This window comes from Parasteatoda tepidariorum, chromosome 5, assembly GCF_043381705.1.
Source record: "Parasteatoda tepidariorum isolate YZ-2023 chromosome 5, CAS_Ptep_4.0, whole genome shotgun sequence".
Lineage (NCBI taxonomy): Eukaryota > Metazoa > Arthropoda > Arachnida > Araneae > Theridiidae > Parasteatoda > Parasteatoda tepidariorum.
The window spans coordinates 93,263,039-93,276,950 of record NC_092208.1 but is presented as its reverse complement, the minus strand read 5'-3'; the positions used below and the strand labels follow the sequence as shown (position 1 = coordinate 93,276,950).

The following is a 13,912-nucleotide window of genomic DNA, read 5'->3' as shown; positions in this document are numbered from 1 at the left end:
AAAAGAAATAGAAATAAATTATAGAAAACTTTTAATGGCAGAAAAATACAACTTTATAAAATCTAGAGTGAATCAAAGGTTTAAATAAACGGTTAAAATAATGTTTTAAACCTAAACGAACCAATGCTTACGGACCATACAAGTGCACTTTTATTAAGTTTAATGCCACATATATGGTGATGAAAATCATTTTGTTATTTTTATTACTCCTACTTTCTTATTAACAATTAATTATAGTTAATTAAACAATTATAATTAATAATGATTACAGGAATACTTCCAGATTACAGAAAGTTAAAAGAAAGAAGTTCTTAAAAAAATCAAGTCAAAATCTAAACACAAAATGAAGACATGATGTATTTAAATTTATTAGAATGTATGCACTGTAGCTATTCATTTTCAGCAAAATACATTCCTAAGAAGGTAAAATAAAACAAAATCATGTAGAAAAATAACCTTTAATATTCATATTCTTTGTGAGAATATAACATTTTTATATTCTAATGAATGATTTTATCAATATTGATATTGGCACATGGCATTTTTGTACAAAATAAATAAAAAGACTATTTTAATAAACATGTTTATAAAAACACTTAACAATAAACTTCAGTATTTATGTTCAATAACTGTTTCATGATCATAGAATTATGAACTGCACTGAATAGTTTTCTTAATATGAAATCATTTGTTTTGAATAAAGTACTGCTAGCAAATAAAGTATAGATAAAAACATAATATATCTATTAAATATATGGAATTAACGCAAAGTTGTATCCATTCCTTAAATTAACGAGCAAATAAAAAATTTATAAATAATGGGATAAATAGCTATCAGATTGTACATTATTTAATTTGATAAAATAAATATTCATGGAATTAGCAATGAAATAAAGTAATTTATAGCAAAGCATAATTGATGTATTAAAATAGAAGTGAGTTGATTATTCAATTACCTTGTAGACACTTTTCTGTAGGAAAGGAGTCTGTCTCATAACTTCTGTTAAAATTGCCTCTTCAAACATGTCTGCTGTTAGCTGGAAAGAAAAGTCATACATTTAGGCAAAAAAAAAAATTAGGAAAAATTGAATTCAAAATTAGGACACTCCCCATGCTTCACTTCAATGAGGCATCATAATCTGAAGGTACAAATCCAATTTTGAAAAGATAACTTATTTTCCGGACATAAATATTTGATAGCCAATGGCGAGCTGGTGAGTGAAAATTTTATTCCCCGATATAAATAGTCAAAATATCAATATAAACACATTTTAAAAAATAAACAGAAAGCAAGAAAATACCTGTTTTTGTTTGAGCATGACTCCATTCAGAAGTACTTGAGGTGGCTTGCTCAAACCAGTTTTACTTATGAATTCCCAGGCAGCCTATAGAAAATAAAATAATGAAAAATTCATGCAACATTTTGTACCATTTGTGCAGTAAAATATAGTCAACGAAAAAAAAATGACACACATTGTTGTGTCATTCTTTGGTCATTTTTTTTCGGTTTTCAGAGTTTAGAATAGATGATTTAGGTCATGTGATTTAAAAGCAATAACACAACTCTTGAAAGAAGAAATCCAACACTCTAATAACAAGATTCAGCCACATTTATGCTGAGCAGTCATTGATAATTTTTGAAAAAGAGTGCTTATATATCAAAAAAAAAAAAAAAACAAGGGAGCCCATTTACCATTTATGCTTTTCCCTACATAAACCTATATGCATAATTAATAAATAAATTCATCAATCATAATTCAAATTGTTTAAATCGAAATTATCACTTTAAATGAAAAAAGACACTCTAAGCTAAAAGAAGGAAAAAAAAATGGAAATTGATCTTGGTTAATAAGTTTTTTGATGAAAGAGATTTACGCTGATAGTCAAAACATTATGACCACCCACAAGATTTTCAAAAGACTCGCCCGGATAACATGAAGGACACATGATTAAGTTGGAACAGTATCGAGTGCTGCTGGAAAAGGTAAGGAATCATACTTGTATTTATTTTTGTGAGTAATTGGAAAAACAATTGATTTAAGCAAATTTGATATAGGGCAAATCATATACTCAAAGATTCTATGAACTGAAGAATATTTTGAATGAGCTAGAAGGTTCCTAGATTCTGAACGAGTGTCTCCGAAACTACATTAATGGTAGATCGCTCACAACGTGATTGCCATTATGCAAAGAGAATAAATGACGGTGAAACAAACAGTAAATGCCAAGATATTGAATATCTCCTCGTCATCAAAGAAAAAGGATGCTGGAGACTTCCCTGCTTGGTGAAACAAAATTGGTGCTAAACAGTGGCTCAGCTGACAGCCCAATAAAATGCAAGTCCAAGTATTTCACATGACGTAGTTGGACTGAAAGTCTAAAAGAACCACTTGTTGTGTACTGGTCTTAACCAAGCGTCAAGTATGCCTACAGTGGGATGAAAAGTACAGATACTAGACTAAGTAGAAGACAGTTGTCTCGTCAGATGAATCACTATTTCTCTTTCATTACACCAATGGTTGTGTCTTCTAAGCAAACAGTTGCTGGCTTCCCATATATACAACAGGTCATACATGGGCTGGCGGTATCGTTCTTTTGAGATCATTTTCATGGGCTGCTCCAGAGCCCATAGCTGTGGTCGAACAGACGCTAAAAGCTGAGGACTATCAGAACATAATGGTGGATCAGTTGTAGTCATAAATTACATCTGTTTTCCCTAATAGAATCATCTAGCATGACAATGCCTCAATTCCAAAAGCTGGCATTGTGTTGGAGTGGTTCAAAGATCATAAGGATGAATTCAATTGGATGTTCTGACTACCTAACTTATTATTATCTGATAGAGCACATTAGAGATGTCAAAGAAAGGCAGGTCTGAGATCAAACACAATCAACACCATGACAAAATATATCAACTTTGTGTGACCGCTGCTTTAACATTTGGTAGAACCTGTGGCCATTTATCTACTAAGACCTTGTAGTGTCCATGGCAAGACGAGCCACAGCTGTTTCGAAGGCTGAAGGTGGCACAACGTATTGTCGAATTTAAGTAGACGATCATAATGTTTTGACTCTTTAGTGTAGATAATTAAGGCTATACTGAAAATTTTGAACTATTTATTTTTTAAGCAAACTGCATTAAAAAAATTATTAAATTACCAAAGAAAGATCTAGATCTTAAAAAAATTATTTTCAATTGAACTGACTCAAATTACCTTTTTGCCAGTATCATAATCTGAATCTGGACCAAATATCAGCTCATAATCTTCAGATGGATACATTGTCTTGAACTGAGATATGACTTTTTCTGATGTAATATCTTTGTCTTCAACATTTGCATAAACCTGTAAAAGTCACTTATAATGTTACTATGTTTACATTCTTCTAAAACATATTTTTTTGAGCCTTAAAACAAAGTCATAGTAAAATTATATTACAAAAATATTTTTAAAAAATTAACTTACATCAGAAGAATATTGATGAATAAATTACTAATAAAAGAAAATTACTTGCATCAGAACAATACTTAAAATTCTATGTTGAAGAACTAATTCAGGGGTGGTAGTGAGCCCAAGTCAAAATTCCAGAAAATTTCTTAAGTAAATTAAAAAAAAACAGTTTAAATGGAGAAAAAAAATTCAACAAGGTTTTTTTTCTTCCTTTTTCTCAATCTTTCTTAGTTTACTTAAAATATATTTAAAATTTTACACATACTTATACCATTTACACATACCTACGATAACCTGGAGAAGAAATTGAAATTTACAAATGTCTTTCTTGAGTTTATGATTATAATAACTATTTACTGATAAAAAATTAATATTAATCTTGAATATAAAGCTAATCTGGCTCTCCCTTACAAACAAATAAAATAAACTGTGTTTTTAAGTTCCACCGTTCAAAATTTGATTTCCGGAAGCTTTTGTGATCAATGATTTTTTGAAACGTCTGGACCTTCGATATCCGAAAACTTCCGGATCTCGGTTAGCGAAAAATCCGGAAATATGGATTTTTTCCGAAGCACAATTAGCTCTGCTAATTTCAAAAGAATATCAAGATAAAGGAGAAAAAAATATGAAAACCAATTAAATGTACACTCTTACTGTCTGGCAATCTCACTAAGATTCCATCTTGTGATTGCTAGACAGTATTTATCCCATCTAAATATAGGGTAAGGTTACTTGAAAACTTGTAAAACATGGATAATAAAAAAACTGCTACTTTACATATACTATATTTATGAGAATTTATACAAAAAGAAGTTGTTCTGAATTAACTGCTTATTTAAATAATTATAAATAAGACCGAAAAATTAATATAAATAAAGTAAAATGAACTTCCAAATTATAAAAAAAAAATTAACATACACATAAAGGCGTATGAATTAGGATACAAAAAATGAAAGTGATTAGATAATAAAAAAAATCTGAACCAAATTACAAATATCAAAAGTATTTTAAAGTTAAAAATAATAAAAAAGAATTGTTTAACAACAATTTAAAACCATCTGAAGTGTATTACTTCAGTAATAAAAGAGAGTCCATCATAAGGTGATTTATCTTGGCTGATGAAGTTGAATGCATTTAGAAATGCAACTCCACCATCATGTAAACCATCGGCAGACGAATTCACAGAAAATAAGAGACCAATCCTACAACAAAAAAAGATAAATTTAAAATTAAAAACAGAACTTATAATAAAAAATGTATTTACCTCTTTTTGAATCTCAAACTATTATATAAAAATGTAATGAAAAATAAATCTTTTTTTCTATCATTCAATTAAAATGAAATTGACTGAAATCTGATAAATTTTCTTTCCTTTTAGTTTGACAAAAATTTTAATTATTAATTGTTTAGATTTACAGCAAATTTTTTTTGTAATCTTATATGTTTTTATTTAATTTTAAACAATGATATAATAATAAATTTTTTTCTCCAAATTCTGAGCAATAATGTAATATTAAGTTTATATTGTGTACAAATTAATGTCTACAAATATGGATAAAATTTAGTACAATTGTGTTAAGTTTTCATTGAGACAATAATGAACAACTTAAAATTAAGCGCAAATACAAATTTCTTTTTTTAAAACAATTTGATAGTTATTCTAAGTAAATTCTAGGTGAATCTAACATAGACATAAAATGATTATTAGATTAGATATTTTATTTTCATTTTACCTCACAGGTGCTTTATGAACATAAAATGATTCAGCAAGTTTAAAGATATCTCTTGAATCTTCCTTTGAAGGGTCTGCAACTATGACCTGAAAATTAATACCACAGATAAAATCACAGTCAAATAAAGAAATTTTTTATAAAAACTGTAGTTTACATCTACTAATGACAACAAGAAAAAATAAATAATAAAATTAAAAAAACTATAAATAGAAAGCTTTCCTTTTGACTGAACTAAAAAAGCTTATTATGCAGAGCTTATGTATGCAGGATATACAAGTGAGTTGCGTATAACGTTATAAAGTAAACAAATTAATACAGTTTTTCCAACTACATAAAAAGAAAATGTCTTTAAGAAAAGTATATCGAAAAGCTAAATAAAAAGAATAACACTTTAGACAGATGATATAAAAATAATTACCAAGTGATATATATTTTTCTTGATACTGCGTAGCATCCCAGGATAAGTTGGCCGCAACAGATCTTGAACACTTGATGGCCAAGTGCGATACTGACGATCATTTTCAATATCATTTATGTACTAAATATAAATTAAATTATTTTTTTTAAATGGGTGAATTCCATTGCAAATTAAATTAAGAATGTAAATTCATTTATTTAATTCTCTATAATAATGTAAGTCATAAATAAAAAGACATTTAGTGAAATTATAAAGAACAGTGGAATCTCATTTGATAAAAATGAGTTCAAGGTCTGTATTAGAGAGGAGGCCGCAACAGGAGACTCACAACATTTTTTACGCCTGAGTTCAACATTATTTGATGCATAGTGATTGATTGGCATTACAAACTCTCAATGGAGAACATTTCTTTTATTGCTATAACCAAAGATCCCATTAAGTAATTTAAATTGAGTAAAAATAATAAACTTTTTTTAATTGACTACTTAAATTATTTGCTATTTAAATCCACAAAGGGGACAGTTTTTCCTTTCTTTTACTTTTTGAGAAAACAATGCCCGATTTTCAGAAAATTATGAATAAATTTTTCCAAATTTCAGAAAAATAGAATTTTTCTCAAAAACTCTATAATGCCCCATGACAAGGCCCATACACAATTTATGTCTAATAGGAAATCATACTTCTTTTGGTTTCAACTTAACCAAAAATTAAAATCTTAGTTTTATACTTAGAGAAAAGAAAATTGCTTTCATTTAAACGAGAGTTATACCAACTTACAAATATAATCTAGTTGGTTTGATTTCATATAAGGCTATCATGAGTTGTCCTGGTCACTATGGGAAACTAGTTCTCTATGGCTGAACTTTCAAAAGCTTATAATGAAAATCTTATACTGTTCAAATGTTGCTCTTTCATATATTTAAAGTTTGAACAAAATTATTCTCTTATTGCAATTTAAAAAAAAAAATAGAGAAAATATTATGCTTTTTTTCTATATCAAAAACAATGTTTTCTATGGCTGAATTTTCAAAAACTTATGATGAAAATCTGATAAATATCGTTCAAATATTGTTCTTTCATACATTAAATGTTTGAACAAGATAATTCTTACATTGTAATAAAAAAATAGAGAAAATATTATGCTCTTTTACTACTTAAAAAAAATATATATATATATAATTTAGTATCAGAAATCAAAATAACCTTAAAATTCATAAACGTGCATGAATTTCGATATTTAATTGTAAAAATCAAATTAGCATTACTTGTATAGAGAGATCCCTTATATCCACTGCATACTCTTCTTTGTCTTCTGTGAAATCCATTTTCAAAAGATTTGTCAACAATTTATCCTAAGAAAACACAAAGTTTATAGATACATCAAAAAATATTAATTTTTTTACTTATCTTAAAAATTAGTAATTAAATCAATCAAACACAATTATTCTCATGACAAAAATTGAGTCAAAAATTCTACCTAATAAAGTGGATAATAACTAGACAGTACAGATTGAAAAAAACATAGTCTAGTATAAGACAAATTTGAATAGATTGATAAATTTGACAAGTCATAATAAAATGAACTAAAATACGAAAAACTAATAAAGTTTTCACCAAGACATGATTAAAATGTGTTCAAATTTAAAACTGGAATATTTTTGTTAACGAATTTTCAGAAGTCTCTAAGAAAGAGAATATTTTTACCATGTTTAGAAAAAAATATCAAAAACTATATTTTTCTACAATTTATAAATTCAAGATAAATTACTTAAAATTTTAATTAAAAAATAAAAAGTACTTTGAATTAAATGAAATTAAAAAATAAATGATGCAATAAGATCTTACTGAAATTTTAAGCTTGTGCAAAGCTTCAAGAACCCTAGTCTCTTGCTTCAAATATTGCAGTAATGTGAAAATATCTGTAGTTTCCATATCGAAAAAAATTCCATTCAGAAACAATCCTGCATCTGCTGGACCAATATTATGATGGTGCATGAACGTCTGCAAAATTTTATTTTTATATATATATATAGTTAAAATGTAGAGAAAACATTGAAAAAAATATATAATAAAGATTAAAGAAAAGAAAAAGAATAAACTAATTAAAAATAATAATTTTAAAAAATTTTATTAAAAAAATAAAAAGCTGAAAACAAAATAATGAAAAGACATATCTAGTCATCGGGTCACATGATTATATCCGCAAAAAAAAAAATAGTGCTTTCTAATACTGTATTCAAAGCATTGTCAGCCATAGCAAAATACATCAGTACAATAGCATGTGGAGCACAAAAAAAGTTAAACCAAAAAAAAAATAACAAGTTAAGCAAAAAATGCAAATTAAAGAATCAAGCAAAAACAGATTTTAAAAAAATCAAGAAAATAGAGAACAAAAAGTAATATATAAAAATCAAAGAGCGAATTCAAATGTACTTATACGCAAAGGCATCTTAAAGAATGATTTAAAATACTTTCATAACAAGTTGGCCAGATTACAAAATATGAAAATAGAAGCATATGAGTTTGAGGAGATATATTTATGGCACGTTCTTACGGAAGTACAAAAACACATAGGATTTGTTAGTTCTTTTCATTATTTCTTTTCAGCTTTTTATTTTACTTTATTTATTTCTTTATTTTAAATAAATTTTTTCAATAATATTTTCTTTAAATTTATTATTTTTAATTATATTTTTTATTCTATTTTCATAAATTTTTATTATACATTTTTTTACATGTTTCCTCTACCTTTTTAACTTGTTTTATGAGTTCTATATATTTGCAGCTCATACACAGCAAATAAAACTTATTATATACATATATATATGCATCCTAAAAAATATATTAAAACAATATTAACAAGATAATCAATGATTACATTATTTTTATTATTATTATACAAGATGATTATTATTATTTACAGAGCAGAAAAATATATGAAAAATACCATTCATTTTAATTTGTTCTTTAATTAGAATTAAAAACTGCATTTAAAATGCAAAAATTGTATAGGCATTTTGTTTTCTTTTACTTAAAAAAAATTTTTTTTTCCTTCTCAACACAAGTTTTAATGCAAATGCCATGAAATAAGGCTGAGGCTCCCTTGATGCATGTTACTTTATCTCTTAAACCAATTTTGGTAATTATTAAACCTTTTTTTTTTTGCTTTTTTATCAGAATTTAACAAATTGATATTTATATCCTTTTTAATTGTCAGTCCACAATTATTCATTTTTAAAAATAATAACCATACTTGTTGGTTTCTTTCAATTTCTCTTTTCATGTCATTAGAAACAGAGACATGAATCAATGAGCGAGCCTGAGTAGGAAAATTTTGTGCAATGTCTCTCATAACTCTTAAAGTTTCTTCAATGGGTGAATCAATTATTCTTTGTCCGGCTTGCAAACTCAACTCTAGAAAAGAAAATTAAAACTTTACACAATCAACAAAGGAATGTTATTAACAAGGGCGCCTGCCGCGGGGTGCAAGAGGTGCACTTGCACGCCCCTGGCTTTTTTTTCAAACAATTAAAGAGGAACAGAAAAACAATTTTGTTATAAATTTTTTTATTAAAAATATTTGTATTCAAAAACAAATAATTAAGTAATTATTTATATATAACAATTAAAAAAATTTTAAATCAAACAAGAATTGTAATCGTCTTGTTTGCTGTCCAAATCTGTTTACAACTTTTTCAATGAATTCTGATCCATCTTTGATTCTTTTCTTATGCACACTGAGCATGCACAAACTTGGCAAATATCTAAGATATATTTTTAAATTTCATTTAATAAAATATAAATAATATATTTTCTATTAGTTATTCAGTTTAACAAAGGTTTATAACACAAATTGACTTCTCACAACTGTAAAACTTCATCAACACAATAAATACCAATGTTAAGCATGTACAAACAGGTTAGTACACGAAACTACTATTTGTAGTTATTTTTGTTTCAAAGTCAGTAGCTATGCCGGCACCATCAGTACAGTTTCTCTTGGCAAAATTTGCAAGTACAAGAAATTCGTTTTTTTTTTTAAATATCTTGTTAACAATGAAGAAATGTATATTGAAAAAAATTAAGAGATGAAAGTATATGTAATAACAAAACAAAATGTAATAACAGAATATTTGGACGTTTTTTTTTTGGGGGGGGGGCAGTTTGTTAGAGGGTTGCACCTCCTTTTATATTATTATGCCGGCGCCCTTGGTTATTAAGTTAACAGTATATTGCAGATTCATATTTAAAAACTTAACTTTTTACTAATGAAATAAATGAAGAATTTTGTAGAAAAATAAGTATAATATATATATATTATTATTATTAAATTCCATAGTTAATACAGTTGCAAAGCTATTGAACTGTCTGAAAGCAACTGTCATAATTTCAGGTTAAAATAATGAGTAGCTTTGTCTAATATAAAAAACAACACAAATTCAAAGATGAACATTATAAAACATTACAGAAAATCATTATACAAAAACATTACAGAAACACATTTATAATTTTGTTCAGTTTTAAAAAACATTAATGAAATGGAAACTTTATTTAAAAAAAGGAGAGATAGAACATATTTTATTAAAAATAAAAGTTGTTTTACCTTGCAATTCCCAAACTTTGAGACTAGGAATTTCTTTTGAACTCTCCACAATGTGCTTTTTCAACTGTTCTAATTTGTCTTTTTTAGATGGATGCAACTCACTGTCGGGGGGAAAAAGATAAATTTAAAAGAAATTTTTAGAAAGTTTTTTTTAATGTATTTTAGGTAGGGTTTATTAACATTAAAGTGGTAAGCAGCTCCAACACAAAATAAAAAACTTACTTCAAAAATAAAACTATCACATTGCATTAGATATAAACTCAACATGAAAAACTATCAAGATATATGTGATGATGCTATCGCAAAACTCTACATTTACAACCTTTCGGCCACCATCCTTACTTTCAGATTACATTTGCGCCTAATGTCTAGGTAATTACGTGATAATCGCTAACTTTGCGCTTAATGTCTAGGTATTTAAGTAATAAACGTTAACTTTGACTGCCCGGATGTATGCACATTCCATCAGTGACGATACACTAAAGAGGAGAATATTTTTTTTAAGTTTTTTCCTTCCACACGTGCTCAGGAAGTAAAGACTTTTATATATTTTTAGTAATCTATGTCCTTTCTTACCTTGCAGGTAAGCAGCATTAATAATTTTTAAGTAGCTATTAATTTACACATTAATTTTGGAGGATATGGAGGAAGAGACACAAGTTTTTAGATGACAGGCCTTCAGTTCAATGCTTGCCCCAGATATTAGGATAGAAATAATAAATTTTGAATTAAAGAACCTTTTTATGATAAAAATTTGCTTTGTAAGCCCATTTCCATTCTTGCAATGATACACCTAAACTGAGCAGCTCGAAATAATCGAGGGTAAGAACCTGGAAAATATGACACCGACTCTTCATTCACCGTCAATTATATCTCGTCTTTAACCGACAACAGTTACATCTCCATATAAAACTTACATATTAAATTGTATTACATATAAACTGTGTTTGAATCTATAAAGTAAAAGAAGAATAATAGAACAAAAAAAATTACTAGAACAACACAAGACCCTGATTCCTTATAAGTTAATAAATTCATATACTATGAATTTATTAACTTATTTTTAAGAAACCAAGCATTGATCTCAAATATCCCCAGTAATAGATAGGGCCATATTCTGACTGATTAGATAATAAAAGGAATATTTATCCTTTTTAGACCCCTTCAAAAAATTCTTTTAGACAGAAAATAAAATAACAGCAGGCATAATTTTTCAACCCCCTACACAATAAAAATAAGATAACATGAAAAAAAGAAAGTTAATGGCAACATAAATTTCTGCATCATATTTATTTTAATTAAGAATTAAAATATATTTTTATAGTTGCTTTATTCCTTCCTAAAACATAAATTGCATTTTAACAATACACATTTTCCTTTTGACAACAAGATTATTGCTAAAACAAATAAAATAGCTTTTGAAAAATAAAATATTTTTAAAAGGTGGCCCATTGCATGTTCAGATTTATAATACAGTAATTTCTGCTTAACATAATTTTCACTCACTTTAATTTACTGAAAATAAAACCCTCGAGTTCTTCATATTTATCAACTTCTTCTTGAACCGGACCTTTCTCCTCTGGAATCATTAAATAAGACTTTTAAAAAAAGTATGAGTTATATAAATAAAATTCCATGTTCAACTATTTTTTTTTTATTAAAAACATTAATCTCAAATTATGACTCTTTAGAACAAATTCAAAGTTTACCTTTAACTTTTGTGTCATCCTGAGCTTTATATTCTGTGCTTTTCACTGCCAATTCTACCCCATAACCCGACAATCTAACTTTTTTCAGTTGTCTCTTCTGTAAAACAATTTTAAATCAGATTTTTATAAGTTTCATTCAATTATTTATTGATGCCAAAAATATATAGGTAGAAGTGATGGTAGGTATTTTATTTACATCGCTCTAGAGCTGCACAATGGTCTATCGGCAACAGACGAGAAAAAATCCATAAGGATGGTCCGTCATCACAATTTTTATCCTCTATTTAGTTAGCTCGACAACCTGGGCATGAAGTCGAGCATTTTACGACAGAACAGTTTAACAAGGATCAATACTATGCAGGCTGATCAAAGTGGTCACCCACCCGCTTACTGACCACAGCCAATGATACGGTGTTCTACTCAGAACTGTGTCCTTTCTATCAGTCTACTGTGTAGGTAAGTGGTATGAAAACATAAAAAATTGCCAGTCAGATAACAGGGTGCGTAGATAAATCCTTCAACAAAAATAATAAAAGCACCTTTTAAGCACTTTTTAGGCACTATACATTAACAAAATACAAAATAATTTCGTTTTTGTTCTCATCCCCATAACCAGCAGAGCTAGATCAGGTCCATGAGCTCGTTCACTCTGAGAAAGTCTAGCACCAACAGGGGAGCTTGAACCAGGTCCTGCCTGGTAAGTCCCAGACAAGATAAAATGTGGTCAGGGGAGGCCTGGGCAGCAGAACACTTAGTGCAGACTTCGAAATGTTTATTACCATCGACATAAGTCATTGATGACAGATGTCCACAGAGGAAATGAGTAATGGCAGTTTATTCTCGTCTACTGCTGCCCGAGACAAGGAGCCCTCTGGGCACTTACTCTGATACCATGAGTGTACCGGCGGAACCATCCAAATGGCCATATTCTTTGCCTTACACCTAGAAAAATGCTCCAAATAAGTAAGAGGAGAGATAGTCATAATAGCCTCTTCAGCACCTGCTTTGGCCAAACTGTCAGTAATCTCATTTCCAGCTATATCGACAGGTGACGGAATCCACTGAAAGTGGGTCTGATGAGAAAGGGAAAGATGTTTTAGTTTCCTAAGAATGTCAGCACCAACACTGTCCCTGACATTATGTCAATCGGCCAGGTCCTGGATAGCACTTTTACTATTCGAAAAGATCCAGATATCAGTGAACAGCGAAAGCGACATGATGGAGTCCAGACCCTCAAGAATTGCAATAAGTTCGCTTCGGAATACCGAGCAGAAGTCTAGATTTCTTCTCTTTATTTTTATTTCCTGATGCTGAAGTTTAATATAAATGCCACTACCAGATCTGTCACTATCACAGGGTTCATACAGAGATCAGAAGAAGAAATCCAAGGAGTTCAAAATTTTAAGGACTACTCAAAAATTTAAAAACTTTGTGTAAAAGATAACTTTTTTTTTTATTTTTATATTTAAACGACTTAAAACTCCTTATGCACCACAAAGTATAGCATGAGGCTTACAGATGTAAGTTGAAAACAAAAAGAAGAAAAATTTACAAATTTACATTAAACACAAAATTCGCAAGGTCGCAAGACTTTCAATACTTTTGACCAGTTCTGATAAGACAGGAGGCCAACAAATAGAAAGACGTCTCAAATCAGTCTTTAAATTCATTCGAGCACTCGCATACAGACTACAATGAAGAAGAATATGTTCAACATCACCACAAGCACAAATTCCACTGATCTGCAGATGGAAACGAAATAAATATCTCTTAAAATTTCCATGGTTTGTTAAAATTTGAGTCAATTTAAAATCAGTTGCAAAGAATTTACATTGCAAACGGTGAAAAGTAAAAGATAACTGGAATTTTTTTTTTTTAATTAAAAAGCAAATAATATAAGGAACTTGCAAAAATGTATATTTTGCATATTTTTTCTCTAACCTTTTTGAAATAAATTTTGACTTTATCAAGAAAAATAAATAAAGTTATCACTTTTACAC

The 13,912-nt window shown here is 28.4% G+C and overlaps 1 protein-coding gene across 1 annotated transcript in view; it reads right to left on the bottom strand.

Moving 5' to 3' along the window:
• Window positions 1-13,912, bottom strand: part of LOC107446516 (UDP-glucose-glycoprotein glucosyltransferase) — a 77,218-nt gene that overhangs the window by 50,081 nt on the left and 13,225 nt on the right. The window contains exons 7-18 of the mRNA XM_071181108.1: window positions 11,913-12,009; window positions 11,710-11,782; window positions 10,204-10,304; window positions 8,854-9,014; window positions 7,446-7,601; window positions 6,866-6,952; window positions 5,601-5,720; window positions 5,183-5,268; window positions 4,522-4,651; window positions 3,216-3,344; window positions 1,302-1,385; window positions 957-1,037 (exon numbers count right to left, since the gene is read on the bottom strand). Of these exons, the coding sequence (XP_071037209.1) occupies window positions 957-1,037; window positions 1,302-1,385; window positions 3,216-3,344; window positions 4,522-4,651; window positions 5,183-5,268; window positions 5,601-5,720; window positions 6,866-6,952; window positions 7,446-7,601; window positions 8,854-9,014; window positions 10,204-10,304; window positions 11,710-11,782; window positions 11,913-12,009 (1,305 nt within the window). The remainder of the gene's footprint in view (window positions 1-956; window positions 1,038-1,301; window positions 1,386-3,215; window positions 3,345-4,521; window positions 4,652-5,182; window positions 5,269-5,600; window positions 5,721-6,865; window positions 6,953-7,445; window positions 7,602-8,853; window positions 9,015-10,203; window positions 10,305-11,709; window positions 11,783-11,912; window positions 12,010-13,912) is intronic.